Source organism: Moschus berezovskii, chromosome 8 (genome assembly GCF_049115385.1).
Source record: "Moschus berezovskii isolate FMDL1 chromosome 8, NW_MosBer_1.0, whole genome shotgun sequence".
NCBI classification, from domain to species: Eukaryota; Metazoa; Chordata; class Mammalia; order Artiodactyla; family Moschidae; genus Moschus; species Moschus berezovskii.
The window spans coordinates 50,195,043-50,210,536 of record NC_142467.1 but is presented as its reverse complement, the minus strand read 5'-3'; the positions used below and the strand labels follow the sequence as shown (position 1 = coordinate 50,210,536).

General features: G+C 40.8%; 1 protein-coding gene across 2 annotated transcripts in view; it reads left to right on the top strand.

The window, feature by feature from the left end:
* Window positions 1–15,494, top strand: part of HMGXB3 (HMG-box containing 3) — a 63,638-nt gene that overhangs the window by 21,968 nt on the left and 26,176 nt on the right. For both annotated transcript variants that reach the window (XM_055431490.2, XM_055431493.2), the window contains 6 exons: window positions 2,031–2,206; window positions 2,344–2,441; window positions 4,707–4,805; window positions 6,295–6,444; window positions 11,490–11,791; window positions 12,296–12,423. In XM_055431490.2, coding sequence (XP_055287465.2) covers window positions 2,031–2,206; window positions 2,344–2,441; window positions 4,707–4,805; window positions 6,295–6,444; window positions 11,490–11,791; window positions 12,296–12,423 — 953 coding nt within the window. The remainder of the gene's footprint in view (window positions 1–2,030; window positions 2,207–2,343; window positions 2,442–4,706; window positions 4,806–6,294; window positions 6,445–11,489; window positions 11,792–12,295; window positions 12,424–15,494) is intronic.

Sequence of the window (15,494 nt, the reverse complement as noted above, 5' to 3'; positions counted from 1 at the left end):
TTCAGATAGGAGAAGTCCATAAGTATCGGCTGTTTTTCCTGCCTTTTTTAGAGGTTTAACTGGATGATCTATGTAGCTGCTTTCCAAAGGCAACTATCATCTTAAAATGGAAATTCCTTACTTGTTTATATCAGTGGTTCTTAAAGGGGCGCAGTGCCCCAGGGGACATTGTGGCAGTGTTTGGAGACATTTTTGGTTGATACAATTGGGGAGAGAGTGCTACTGGCATCTGCTGATAGAGGCCAGGGATGCTGCTAGACATCCTGCATTGCACTGGACAGCCTCTTGTGCCAGAGAATTATTTGGCCCAAAATGTTAGTAGTGTCATGGTTTAGAAATTCTGGTTTATGTTATTATGGTGAAATTTTTTATTGTTGAATAGAAAATATACTTAGTTCAAACTCTAAGATGTAAGAAATATATCCTGAAAAAAAAAATCTTTCCCATCCTTCAGTGCTCCATTCCCATTTACCACAGATAAGATTCCTAACTTTCTGTGTTTTTAGAGATAATTTTAGTATATATAAACAGATAGGAATGTGTTTGTGTGTTTATAATAATATTAAGTTTTTTAAGTCAAGATATTAAAATATGTATGCTGTGCTAACATTTGTGTAAAGAAAGGTGGGGAAAATACACGTTATGTATGTACATACAGAGTTAACTCTTGAACAAACATAGACTTGCATGGTGTGGGTCCACTTACATATGGACTTTTTTCACTACATACATACTATCATACTACACGGTGTACAGTGGGTTGACTCTGCCACATGGGGAACTCTGGATATGGAGGAAGGGCTGTGCAGTTATCAGTGAGCTTTTGAGTGCGTGTCGGTCAGTTCCCCTAATACATGCTGTTCAAGGTGAATTGTGTGTATTTTTTTTCCCCACCTTTCTTTACACAAATGGCAGCATAACATACATACTTTGACTCATTGCCTTTTAAAATTTAACAATATATCAATACTTTGAGATGGTTCTGTGTCCTTAGAGAAGGATGCTGTGCACTTTTGCTTTGGGCACCTGAAGCACTTTAGCCAAGGTGTATTGAGGCCTCCTGTGGACAGGCTTTATGCTCAAATTGGAGCTACAGAGATGAAGAAAACATGGACCTTATTCTCCAGGGTCTCTCAGCAGCCCTCATGTGGGAGACTGATATACTTTAAATACTTGAGCTGACTAGGGGTGGATTAGATGTTATAACTACATTCAGTTCAGTTCAGTCACTCAGTTGTGTTCGACTCTCTGTGACCCCATGAATCACAGCACGCCAGGCCTCCCTGTCCATCACCAATTCCTGGAGATCACTCAAACTCATGTCCATTGAGTCGGTGATGCCATCCAGCCATCTCATTCTCTGTCGTCCCCTTCTCCTGCCCCCAATCCCTCCCAGCATCAGACTCTTTTCCAATGAGTCAAGTCTTTGCATGAGGTGTCCAAAGTATTGGAGTTTCATCTTCAGCATCAGTCCTTCCAATGAACACCCAGGACTGATCTCCTTTAGAATGGACTGGTTGGATCTCCTTGCAGTCCAAGGGACTCTCAAGAGTCTTCTCCACCACCACAGTTCAAAAGCATCAATTTTACGGTGCTCCGCTTTCTTCACAGTCCAACTCACATCCATACATTGGCTGTTGATAATTCCTCACTGTAGGCACGGTTTTGCACTTTTTAAAAATCTTCATAATGACCCATGAAAAACCTGTAATTACTTTCCCATTTTATGTATTAGAAACTTGAGGTAAACAGAAGTGAAATTTTTTGCCCAGGGTTACAGAGCTACTTAATGGTTTAATTAATGTCTAAAGTCTGACATTTTAACCAGGGCTGCTGCTGCTAAGTTTCTTCAGTCGTGTCCGACTCTGTGTGACCCCATAGATAGCAGCCCACTAGGCTCCGCCATCCGTGGGATTCTCCAGGCAAGAACGCTGTATTCCTCTAATAAAGTGCTGTCTGGAGATAGCATTTTGATTTTCTTCCGCTTGGTCTGGACATTTCTAGGGGTTTCCTTCTTTCTTTTTTTTCAGAATTGACCTGCTCACTCCTGTGCCCAGAGCCCCGGAGCTTAAAGGCAGAGCACGGGGCAAGCCATCATTACTGGCTGCAGCAAGACCCATGAGAGCAATTCTTCCAGCCCCAGCTAATGTGGGCCGCGGCAGCAGCATTGGACTGCCCAGGGCCAGGCAGGCCTTTCCTCTGAGTGGTAAGGTCTGGGACAGACCCGGGAGGAGGGACTGTTGAAAGGGAAGGGGGCAGGAGTGGGGGTTGAGCATGGAGATGAGAGACTTAGGGCAACTCTGAATGCACTTAAGTCACCAGTTTGGCTCCTGGTTGTCTCAGATAAGACTCCCTCTGTGAGGACTTGTGGCCTGAAGCCAAGCACGCTGAAGCAGCTGGGCCAGCCCATCCAACAGCCATCTAGCACTGGTGAGGTGAAGGTAAGACCATTCCCCAGAGGGGGAGCTCCCTGGGGGGGCTGGCTGCTCCGAGAACAGGGCTTCCATTGAGTTTCTCAAAGCCATAGGCAGAAAGCCCCCATTATTACACTGGTAGAGCTCTGGGAGTAGGTTTAGCATGAATGACTTGTCTATGTTTTAATTTCTTGTTATGTGTACTTTTATTTAGAAACAATTTAAAACAAAGTTGTAAGAATAGAAGTAGTACAGAGAGCACCTGTGCACTCTCTAACATCACCTGCTGTTAACGTATTAGCCCATTTTTCATTATCATCATGCTTATGTATCTTCCCCATTGTGTGTGTGTGTTTAAAATAGGCATAAGTTAAGGGTAACATGGCCTTTTGCTCTTTAATGCTTAATTGTGTGTTTCCTAAAAATAGAGGTATTTTGTTACTTAATGAAACATTGATACTTTTTCATTTGTATCCTATTTTGTCAGTTTTACCCAGTTAAGTCCATTAAACATTTTCTGCTTCAGTACAGGATCTGGTCTAGGATTAGATACTGCATTTAGTTGTCATATCTTTTTAGAAAAAAATGAATGCATGATTGCTATAGAAAATTCAGGTAAGGCAGAGAGAACATAAGTCGTATGATCCTGTCACCTAGAAATAACAATTATTGACAGTCTGGTGTGCACTATTTCAGCCTTCAGATCCCTTCCTGCATTTGTCTGTGTTTATGTTTTAAATGTAATCTTTTAAACCTAAAAGAATGGCTCTTTCTCCTTATACTGGCTTGTTGTTCATGCACCAAATCAAGTCTGACTCTTCACGATGCTGTGGACTGCAGCGTGCCAGGCTTCCTTGCCCCTCACTGTCTCCCAGTTTTCACAAGTTCATGTCCATTGAATCGGTGATGCCATCCAACTATCTCATCCACTGGCTTATAACCAGTACAGTTCATTCCATTTAATGATAAAGCTGTTAAAGATTTATTACCAGGTGTCAAAATTGCATGTGTTGAAGCACATTTTTTGTTAGATTTTTTGTTTTAGTTCTCTTTGCCATATGTGACTTGAATATGATCAAAGTTCCTTGAATCAGCACTTTTCTGAGCATGCCTGTCAGTAATAAACACACTTCTACATCAGTAGACATATACATACAGCTACACATTAAAAGCTTAATGAAGCTATGCCCATATTAAATGCAGTCATTTTTCCATTTCTTTTTCAAAATCCTGATTTCAGCCCATTAAATAATTTCCTGACCCCTCACTTTGAAATTGAAAACCCCAAAATGGACCAAATTGGAATAGGAATATCAGTCTGTTTCTCCCTTGCCCTTGCTGTCAGGTAACTGCTTTTGTGTGATAGTTGTAAATTTGTCCCAACAAGGGTGTCATCCAGCTTCTACTCTGAAGGTTGATCTTTTCTTACCCAGCAGTGGTGACCCCCCTGGGTGCACGTGTGATCTTTGAGTATAGAAGGATGGTAATGAATCTGCTTCAGCTACTTGCTAGATCTCCAGGCCTTCGAACCCCTTTATGTGTATAAATTGCCAGTCTCCTCTGTAGTTTCCTTTTAATTTGCAAACTCAGTATTTGTAAAAAGCCATAAATGCTCTTGCTAGTAGTCTTAAACCAGTTAAGTTACATGAGATCTTATATTCTGAAAATTAAATTATTACAGAATAGTTATTTTTAATTTAGAATGCTTTCTTCATGCGTTTTGCATTTTGTGTAGAACATTTGAAAAATTTATAGCTACTGGTAAAATGGGAAACAACCATTATCTTCCCCTCAGCCTGTGGCATTTTAGTGAATAATCTTTCAGATTATTTTGAAATAATCACTTTTTTTTCACTTTTTTTTTTTGGCATGGGATCTTTGTTCCCTAATCTGGGATCAAACCCAGGCCCCTGGCCGTGGAAGTGCAGAGTCCTAACCATTGGACTGCCGGGGAATTCCACAGACTTCTTTATGTCAGCATAATTCAACCACATATTTGTGTATAGAGCAATTATATGCTTTTCTCACTTGATAGTAGTTGTGAATCTGATTTATAGTGTTACTAATATGCAGTGTTAGAAGCTGTGCAAAGGAATGTGGCAATCCTGGGAATTGAAAGCGATACTAAACCTTTGGTGGGCTAGTGAGTGCTGACTAGCATCCCAGAGGGCTCATTTGGAGCATAGCTCTACAACTTCCTGGGCAACTGTTTCCTCAAGCTGTTTCAGTACATAGGACCTCAGGAACTTGACTGGGGTTCAGAAGCACTAAGTAATTTGTTCTGATCTGCAGCTCTCAAATGGCCAAACCAACAGGACATCTCAGGTGAAAGTTGTGGAGGTCAAGCCTGATATGTTTCCTCCGTATAAGTACAGCTGCACTGTCACACTGGTAAGTGGAACTAAGTGATGGGTGGTTTGGTTGTGTGGTGGAGGGTGAGTAGGAGTCTGAGGCGGGGTGGGGAGTGGTACTTGGGAGTGAGAGTAGGGTGAGGGCTCGATCAGTGATTCTAAACATCTTGTCACTGGAACAAATCATAGTAGTTACTGCGTGAATCAGCTAGGCTTCTTGTTTTTCCCAAGTGAGATCCATGAAGTGTAGGCCAGCTGACCAGGGTATTTCTGTTGAGAGTAGTTTTCTTGGAAAGTCATGGAAAATTCAGTCCAACTTCAGCATTCAGCCATCTTTAGACCTGCATGTAAGTTTGAGAAATGTATTTTTTCTCCCTGAAACACTCACATTCAGTACTAGTATCTGATAGGGTTTGAGAAGTGCTTTAGTAAAAGCAACTTATTTTGTTCAGCCTGCTGTTTCCCACCAAGGTTTTCCCATATTAACATCCCAGTAAATGAATGTGTGGCTCTGGGGTCATCCTTTTGCAGGCTAAGCAGCCTGGAGCAGTGAAATAAACACTAGATGTCGAAAGACCTGGTCCAAAAGTGGTTCTGGCTCTACTGCTGGCATGCCATCTGACCTTGAGGCTCTTCCTTCTCTGGTCCTCAGTTTTCACTGTCTGTAAAATACTCTGTGGGCTTAGAAAGCATGTTTTGGGGCTTCTCTTGCCCAATACACTCTAATTTTGTTGATCCTTAAGGTACCAACCAGCCAGGTAACTTTTGGCAGTTTCCCTGGATGAGTGAGATGCACAGATTTTGAGAAAGCAGCTAGATTTTTTTAAATTCAAGATTTTTAAAAATTCAGAAAATTCTATTGAGCACATTCTTTGTGCCATGCCCTGTGCTGGGCATTCAGTAGGAACACGACAACATTGTATGGTGGGTCATTGCCTTTTCTGGCCCTATCTTGGGAAGAGAGTCTCTCTTATCCTGGAGAGCTGCTCAGGCTTTATTTTCCAAAGGCCTAATCACTCACTTCTTTTTACCGTCCATCCCTTCACTGTCTCTTCCCTGTGGCTATGGGAGGCCACGGGGGGCACCATTTGGTGACTGCCCAGGAGCCTCTCTTCGGCTGATTAGACTGCAACTTGTTGTAAGAGCCTCACTGCCAGAGCTGTGAGCTTGTAGAGGCCACAGGTCACAATATTTCTTCAGACGGAGTTTGAAGTCTTTGGTCCCCCTGGCACTCTGTTAGAACAGACCTGCCTCACTGCTGATTGCCTGGACCCTGAAGGCATTTGAATTTCTGACCTTTGAGATTCAACTCATTTGTTTCACAGATCAGAGGACGTTCAGGATATATTAAGACTGAAAGGGGATAACCACAGAAAAAGTATTTTGTTTTAAGGCTCTTTGAGAGCTGGTCTAAATCTGGATTCATATTGTCACTCTCTTCTGTTTTACCAATAGCAGGTCATCCTGATTCTTGGCTCTGCACAGGTGTAAATTGACTTATAGAATTGAAATATGGTCTTATTTTATAGGATTTGGGCCTGGCTACATCACGAGGTCGGGGAAAGTGCAAGAATCCCTCTTGTAGCTATGTCTACACCAACCGGCATAAACCTCGGATTTGTCCCAGCTGTGGTTTTAACCTTGCCAAAGACCGGACTGAGAAAACCACCAAGGTTCTTGTGAGTTCCTTCCCCAAACACACCCCCCAATCTTGGACAGGGTTCTGTTAGCAGTTCAGCTTTAGGAGAAATAAAAGGATTTCTTGGTACATATTGTAGTTAGCACCAGAACTGGAGCCAGGTTCTAGGTTCTGAACCTGGCAAGTGCCTTCTTACTGGGCTTCCTTATCCTCTTTGCTAAGATAAGGGAGTTTATCAGATGCCCTGATCTCCGAGAACCTTCTAGCTCAGTGGACCAAGAGTTCATTCACAGGAGGAAAAAGTAGCCAACACAGACCTCAGTCAGGATTCTGAAGTAGAAAGGGTTGGAAAGGTTACATCGTTTTAGCTCTGAGGTTGTTGAAGGACCTGTAAATAGAATTTTGGTAAATACAGAGTGCCAGCCTCAGGACTTTGTAGATGAGATTGCTGCTACTCGGGTTCCTTGCAGAGCATTTGGCCAACCACAGTGCTTTACTTCTAGAAGTCTTGGCAGGCCCGCTCCCTGAAGTGGGGCCAAACTGCTGGATAGTAAAACACATTCCACTTGGCTCCTTAGGGCTTGTTTTTGTTGTTTGTTTGTTTACTAGAACCAGGGAAAACGGGCAGTTTCAGGGGACCTCTGAATTTCCACATAGGAATTTTTTTTAAGTGAACAGAAAGAGTACCTACCTAAGGCAGTGAACAGAATGACTGGGATGAACATAAAAAGAGAGATCTCAACTCATATGCTTTGGAGGGAAAGAGGATGGCTCACAGAACAGGTCAGGATCCAAGATGGAGCCTGGCCACTCTAGATCTAGCCCACACCTCACAAGATGTGCGGGATGTGGGTGGGAGGGAAAGGTGTGCAATGTACTCAAGGACAGGCAAGAGTGGAGATGAAGAGGTAGGCAGTCTGACGTTCCATTGGGTTAGAGGAGAGAGTGTATAGGGAGCAGTATGGAAAAGAAGTCCTAACAGATTGGGACCATGTATCCTGGAAGATCTTTAATGCTAAGACTAGGCAGTTTGTTTTTCAGGCAGGGGGTCGGACTGAATGTTCTTGAGCCATGGAGAGGCCCAGAAGGTTGTCAGGAGGTCAGGGGTTTGGGAGCGGACAGAACTGGAGAAGTTAGGGAGGACTTCTTCAAGCTAAGTTTTCTATGTGTGTGGATGGGAGGGGGCTTTCTGGCAGTGGATCTCACCCCAACAGACTTCAGGTCTGTTTCTGTGCTTGAGGTAGTGTTCTGAGGTTACTGTGAGAAAGAGAAGTGGAACTAAAAAGGAAAAAACACTGAGAATAGAAATTAAGAGACCTGCCTGGAAATGACCCTAAGTTGCTTGCTTTCCCTATCCTGAATTTTAGTTTCCCCATCAGTAAAACAAAGCAGGCAAGGTGGATTAGATCTGGGCATTCTATTCTTGGGGCCATGAGCGAGCGCTAGAGAAAACTCAAGAGTTGAGCTTTGAGGAGTCTGGAAACTTGTAGAATGCTTCCACACCTCCCATCACGTTCTGTCGCACGGGGTGCCCTCTGCTGGCGGTGAGCTGCTCCTTCTACTTTCTGCACATGGTCGATGTGGTCCTCTCCGCAGCACATTGACCACACCATGTCTCTTTTTTTCCTTCAAGAAAGTGAATGTTATTTAGTAAACAGGGAGAATTCCAGTGCAATATAAAGAAAATTGATTTAGATCTAAAATTTTATACCCCAGATTAACTTTTTGTTTGTTTGAACTATTTCCTTAAATCAGTTTCCAGAGTAAAACTTTCGGTGCTCACATACAAACACACATCTGCATGGTTCTTGACAAGTGTTGGGACTCAAAATTCAGAACAGATACTTTTAGCAAGTACAAAAATGCATATTCCCAGAATTAAACAAAATATCTGAAATAAAGCCCATCTGGAACATCACACATTCTGTAATTACAACAGGTAAAATTAGAAATAGCCTGTGTCTACCATTGAAATAAATTATAATGGCATCCAGTCCTATCACTTCATGGCAAATAGATGGGGAAAATGTGCAAACAATATCAGGTTTCATTTTCTTGGGCTCCAAAATCACTGCGGACAGTGACTGCAGCCACAAAATTAAAGATGCTTGCTCCTTGGAGGAAAAGCTGTGACAAATCTAGACAGCGTGTTAAAAAAGCAGAGGCATCACTTTGCCACCAGAGGTCTATTGGCAGACCTTTGTTAGTCAAAGCTGTGGTTTTTCCAGTAGTCGTGTTTGGATGTGATAGTTGGACTATAAAGAACACTTGAGTGCTGAAGAATTGATGCTTTTGAACTGTGGTGCTGGAGAAGACTCTTGAGAGTCCCCTGGACAGCAAGGAGATCAAACCAGTCAATCCTAAAGGAAATCAACCCTGAATTTTCATTGGTATTGAAGCTCCAGTACTTTGGCCACCTGATGTGAAAAGGCAACTCATTAGAAAAGACCCTGATGCTGGAAAAGACTGAGGGCAAGAGTAGATGGGGGTGACAAGGGATGAGATGGTTGGATGGCATCAGTGACTCAATGGATAGGAGTTTGAGCAAACTCAGGGAAATACTGAAGGACAGGAAGCCTGGCGTGCTGCAGTTCATGAGGTCACAAAGAGTCGGACATGACTTAGTGACAGAACAATAACAATAAATATTAATTACTAATAAATAGTAAATTATTAATGCTGCATAAAAGATTAAGATTAGTCTACAAAATGGAAATAATTCATGATCTAATAAGTGAAAAAATTTAGATGTTCTGGGTACTTTGCTTCAGTTCAGTTCAGTTGCTCAGTCATGTTCGACTCCTTGCAACCCCATGGACTGCAGCATGCCAGGCCTCCCTGTCCATCACCAACTCCCGGAGTTTACACAAACTCATGTTCATTGAGTCAGTGATGCCATCCAACCATCCCATTCTCTGTCGTCCCCTTCTTCTCCCGCCCTCAGTCTTTCCCAGCATCAGGGTTTTTCAAATGAGTCAGTTCTTCGAATCAGGTAGCCGAAGTATTGGAGTTTCAGCTTCAACATCAGTACTTTGCTTAGAACTCTGTAAAACTGTGGATGTAAAGATTCTTCCCTGTTCATCTGAAACTATTACAACATTGTTAATCGGCTGCACCCCAATACAAATAAAAAGTTTAAAACAAAAGCAGAAAGATTCTAAGGAAACAAATAGAAAATGTTGACGACACCCTGTCTTGACACCCTCTTAGTTCCCTGTAAGACCACAGTCACTTGTCAGGCAAGTGTAATCTGTTGGCCCATACTCCTTATTCTTTCTGGTCACGTGGCTTGTGGGATCTTAGTTCCCCGACGAGAGAGTGAACCCAGGCCCTTGGCAATGAGAGCACAGAGTCCTAACCACTGGTCCCAGGGAATTGCCAGCCCCCATATTTCTAATGCTGGAGCTTGCATATATAATGTGTCAGTGATTATGGAATGGAATTGAGTCCTGTGTAGGTAGATGCTCTGAACTCCTTTTTCCTATTTCATTGTAGCTGTCAATGTGGCTTGCATTATGCTAATAGGTCGTTGGTCTCTGCTGGTGAAGTAACTTTTCTTGGTCAGACAGGAATTATCTGGGAACCTTTTGACAATTGATTTCAAGTCCCACTCTTTTTTATATTCTTTTATTCTTTGGTTAGCTGGTAGCTGCCTACCGCCATCACCCTCATCTTTATACATTCCCTCACATTCTAATTCTCTAAATTTTAGAAAAACAAGAGAAAATAATTGTTTTCCACAAAACACTGTTCAGAAACCCAAGGACCCTTAAGTTTATGTGCCTTCTCTTTGGAGCCCCCTGGTGACCATACGTTTCCTATGCAGTTTGTCGCCAGTGGCTGTAATTAAGACTGCAGTATCTCTGGGCTGGAATGATCTTCTTTCCTTTCCATCTTTTATCTGTGTTTCAGAGCCAAAGGATAGTATGCTTTCCAGCCAATCTTCCAACCCATGGTTCAGCATAAGTCATAAATGAGAAAGAACACACAGCGTCCTGGGGCAACTCATTTTAGTGTCACTCAGCTCTTCTACAGGCATTCATTCAAATTCATTTTTTCAGCAAGCATGTATTGAAAGCCTGTTACGGGTCAGTTTTGGGGGGATACAAAGATGAATAAGATATGCCCACTTCCCTTTAGGAGCTTACAGTCTAGCTTAGGGGGAAGATAGGTAACCAAACTATTACAGATAGCAAGACAAGAGTTGTCACAGGTATACTGAGTTGATAAGTTGTTTTTATGCACTTAACCTCCGTGCAACAACATATAATATGTCCGGCAAATATGAGTTAGCATCTTTTGTGTGCCCTCAGTGGTGGTATTAGAAATTCAATAAATAAGCAGGGGAGAGAACAATGGCTTACCACCTATGAGAAAATGAAATATGCAGTAAAGGAGTGGACTATAGGAGCATGAAGGAGCGAATGATTGATGCTGCATTTGCACAGACCAGGGAAGGACCACCACTGAAAAGGGGCCGGTATAAGAAGGACCTGTTTCATAGAGCGTTTCAGAACCTTGTTTCCTGGAAGCCTCTGACTGGTGTATAAAGTTCTCTTGTACTCAGAAGCCACACAGTGTTAAAAATAAATGCTTTAAGCTCTACAGGTGCCTGTTTACATATCAAAGGTACATTCATAGAGTTTTTGTTGCATGCTGAGTGCTTTACTTGCACTATCTCATTTACTCTGCAACAACCCTAGGAGATTATTAGTATTTTGATCCTTCCTTTTTGGAAGTATTGCGGGGGGTTACCTATTTACAGCTCTTCAGTGGCATATCCAGAATTGAACCCCTGGTCTGTTATCCTCCAAACCTCATAGCCGGTGAATGGGAGCAGAATCTTGAACTCATGACCAAGAGGTGTATATAATCCTCTTGTTTTACTGGTAGAGAAATAGTGCTAGAGAGAGAAAACTCCTGCTGTGAGTCACACAGTGAGTTACTAGCTGAGTGGCTTAGGGACCTGGGTTTCCCACTTCAGTTGTAGGCCCTTCCCTTTGCCACACCCTCTCATGGTTTTAGCCCATGGCCGCCTCTTTTGTGCCCTCGACGGTGTTTCGTGACGGATCTGCTCTCTTCCAGGAGGCAAGCTCACCACTCCCAGATGTATTAAGTGCCACAGATCCCCTGAGCGCAGCCCAGAAGGAGATACAGCGCCAGTCAACACTGCAGCTGCTGCGCAAAGTCCTGCAGATTCCCGAGAATGAGTCAGAGCTGGCCGAGGTCTTCTCTTTGATTCATGAACTCAATAGCTCTCGGCTCATCCTGTCCAATGTGAGTGAGGAGACAGTCACCATCGAGCAAACTTCTTGGTCAAATTACTACGAGTCTCCATCCACGCAGTGCCTTCTCTGTAACAGCCCATTATTCAAAGGGGGACAAAAGTAAGCACCGCTTTCAGATTTACTCTCCCCTAGCTGCCTCATCTTACTTAACCTGTATCACCCCTTTCTTCAAATACCATTAAGGCTATAACCTTTGCAGATGTTCTTTTCAGCTTTTCTTAGGTTTCCTTTACTTTTGCAATCACCAAAAATAAAATTATAATAATAGTGATTATATATTATTTCTGTTGAAATGATACTGTCCCCAACTTAGGATTTAGTTTACTTCTGGACTGCCTGGTGAAATGCTTGGATTTGAGAGTTCATTAGGGTTGGTTAAATTGGATAATAAGTTCAGAATTATGTTAACTTCAGGGGTGATTCCATAAGCCCAATTCCAGCAAAGGGGGAGCACCCATCTAAGAAAATCCTTGGAGCACAAGGTCCTACACCTTCATTTCCTACTACATTTAAAGTCTTGAGTTTGCTGTTGATCACTGAACCTAGGAACTGCATTAACATGTTGATTTTCCTTCTTTTTTAAAAAAATATTCTTGGTACTAGCTCTCTAGCGGGGCCCCAGGAATGCTGGCTGCTGACAGCCAGTTGGCTGCAGGTTGTGACTGCTCAGGTGAAGATGTGTCTGAATCCCCATTGTCTGGCCCTGCACAGCTTCATGGACATCTATACAGGTGGGTGCCAGCCTTTTTAGCCTCAAAGGACATGTTTGAGAACAGCCTCTGTGGGTCAGACCTCTGGTCCTGTGAGCATTGGATTTTCTCTCAGATGGCTTCTGAGGAAGAGGATATCTTTCCTCCTGGATAGCCCAGCCCCAGAAGATTATATTTACCTCTGAAGTGTTGAGACTCTCTTATTAGGGCTCTTTAAAGAAAGTTAAGTTTAAAATAACAGATCTTCATTGTGGAAAAAACAAAACACTCAAAAGTAAAAAGAAAAAACTAAAAATCAGTAGTAATCCTACTGCTATGAGATTAATATTCAACATTGTATTCTATAGTCTTTCAGATGTTTTTCATCCCTACAGAATAAAAGAAGGTATAGGATTTTATAGGTTTAGTAGTTTTTCTTTGAACAAAAACGGGGTTGTGCTGGATGTTGTTTTGGAGTGTTGTTTTTAAATTTAGCAATGTATCATGGATATCTTATGCTGGCAGGTCTAAAATGCATTACCATTTTTAAGGAGAGATATATGACCGTGTTCCATTTTAGAGTTTTCTTTATAATTAAGTGTTTGTGGACAGCCTTTATTATTTCGTTTGGGCAGGTGCTCAAAAGTGGAATTGCTGTATATTCACCCTTTTCCTTTATTCATCAGCGTCATTCATTGAACATTGACCATGTACCAACCATTTTGAGAATTTGAATCTTGAGTTTTATATGTAGAGTCGACTGCTGAAGATTAAGGAGTATTTCTTATTCTCCTTGTCTTCAGGACCTTAAGGCGCCTTATTTTGATGCTTTTAATGTCTTGTATTGCCAGACTGAGCTTGTACTATTTCAACAACTAATTAGAGTGCCATTTCCCTGCGGTCTGTCTCAGCCGCTCTATAGCACTTGGGGTCTCTCTCTCTTTTTTTAATATATGTTTTATATGTGCATGCGGTAAACTTTGTTGTTGTGCAGTTCTGAGTTCTGACAAATGCACTGAGTTTTGTAACTGTGACCACAATCAGTATATAGAACAGTTTCATCATCCCCAAAGCATTCTCTTTTAATGTCCCTTTTAATAACCCCATTCTCTTTTAATAACCCCTAACCTCTGGCAACCATTTGATAGTTTCTTCATTCCATATATTTCTGTCTTTCTAGAATGTCATATAAATCTATGGTGAATAGTGTTTTGAGTCTGGCTTCTTTTACTATATATATATATATATGTTTTTGAAGGTCATCCATACCGTTCTGTGTATCAGTAGATTTTCCTTTTTATTGTTGAGTAGTTTTGCATTGTGTGGGGCACCACACTTGATTGTTCATTCCTTGAAGAATGTTTGGATTTTTACCAATTTTGACAGTTGTATTCATAAATGTAAATAATCATGTATAGAATTTTGTGTAAACTTAAATTTTCATATTATTTTGGGTAAATACCCTAGGAGTCACATTGCTGGGCCACGTGGTAAGTGTATGTTTAGTTTTATGAGAAATCACCAATCGATTACCTATGTTGGTGCCATTTTGTGTTCCCTCTAATGATGGGTGAGAATTCCAATTTGCTTCATATGTCAGCACTTGGTATTATCTATTTTGTGTGTGTGTGTTTCAGCCATTCTAATAGGTGTGTGTAGTAATAACTTAATGTGGTCTCAATTTATATTTAAGACTAATGAAGTTGAGCATCTTTTTGTGGGTTTATTTGCCATCTGTATGTCTTTGGTGAAGTACCTGTTCCATCTTTGGCCCATTGAACTGGGTGGTTTTCTTGCTGTTGAGTTTTGAATGTTCTTCATATATTCTCATATACGTCCTTTGTCAGATAAGTGATTTGCAGATATTCTATTATGGTTTGTGGCTTATATTCTCATTCTCCTAACAGAATCTTCCACAAGCAAAAATTTTCAAGTATGATAAAGACCAATTCATCAAATTTTGTTTTAGCAGTTGTTTTGATGTTATTGCTGTCTTTATCTAGGTGACGTTCATAAATATTTCCTGTGTTTTCTGCTGAAAGCTTTATAATTTATGGTTTTTATTTGTCTGTAATCCATTTTGAATTCATTTTTATGTAAAGTGTGAGGTCAAGATTGAGGGGTTTTTTTCCATGTGGACATCCATTTATTCCACTGTTAAAAAGTAGTCCTTTCTGCTTTGAATTGCTTTTGCCACTTAATTGAAAAACAATTAGTCATGTATATGTAGGTCTGTTTCTGCACTCTGTTTCATTGGTTATGTTGTCTGTTCTTTTACCAGTACCATGTGTCTTGAATACTGTTGCTTTGTAGTAACTCCTATCATTCGGGTAGTATAAATTCTCCAACCTTGTTCTTCCTAAATTGTTTTAACTCTTTGTGTTTCTTTGCATTCCATATGAATTTTAGAATCAACTTGTTAGTATTTGCAGAATCCTGCTAGAATTCTAATTGGAATTATGTTAAATCTATAGACCAGCTTGCAGAAGTTTGACATGCTTAAAAATATTGAGTCTTTCTAATACATGACATAGTCTATCTTTCTGTTTGATTAGGTTTTCTTTTGTTGTTTTTTTCTCATCAGTGTTTCGTTGTTTTTAGCATATAGGTCCTGCAGGTATTTTGTTAGATTTATACCCAGGCATTTAATTTTGTTAAGTGTTAAATGACATGGTTCAATTTCTAACTGTTCAGTGCTAGTATAAAAACATAATTGGGTTTTATCTATTGAACTTTATTCAATGACCTTGTAAAACTCACTTATTAACTTTAAGAACCTTAGTAGATTAGCATTATAATTTCTTTCCTGGTGTTTTTTTTCCTTAATATGTGTATTTTATTGAAGTATAGTTGATTTACAGTGTTTCATGTACACAGCAAGGTGATTCAGTTATACATATACACATAATATTTTTGAAATTATTTTCCATTATAGGTTATTATAACTGACTATAGTTCCCTGTGCTATAAAGTAAAACTTCATTGTTTGTTGCACATTTATTCTTTTAAATTAAATACAGCATTCTATTCATGGTAAGTCAAACAAGTGGAATCAAAATGTCAAAAAATTTTTAGTTAGGCAAAAATTCATAAGTTTTCTAAATATATACATT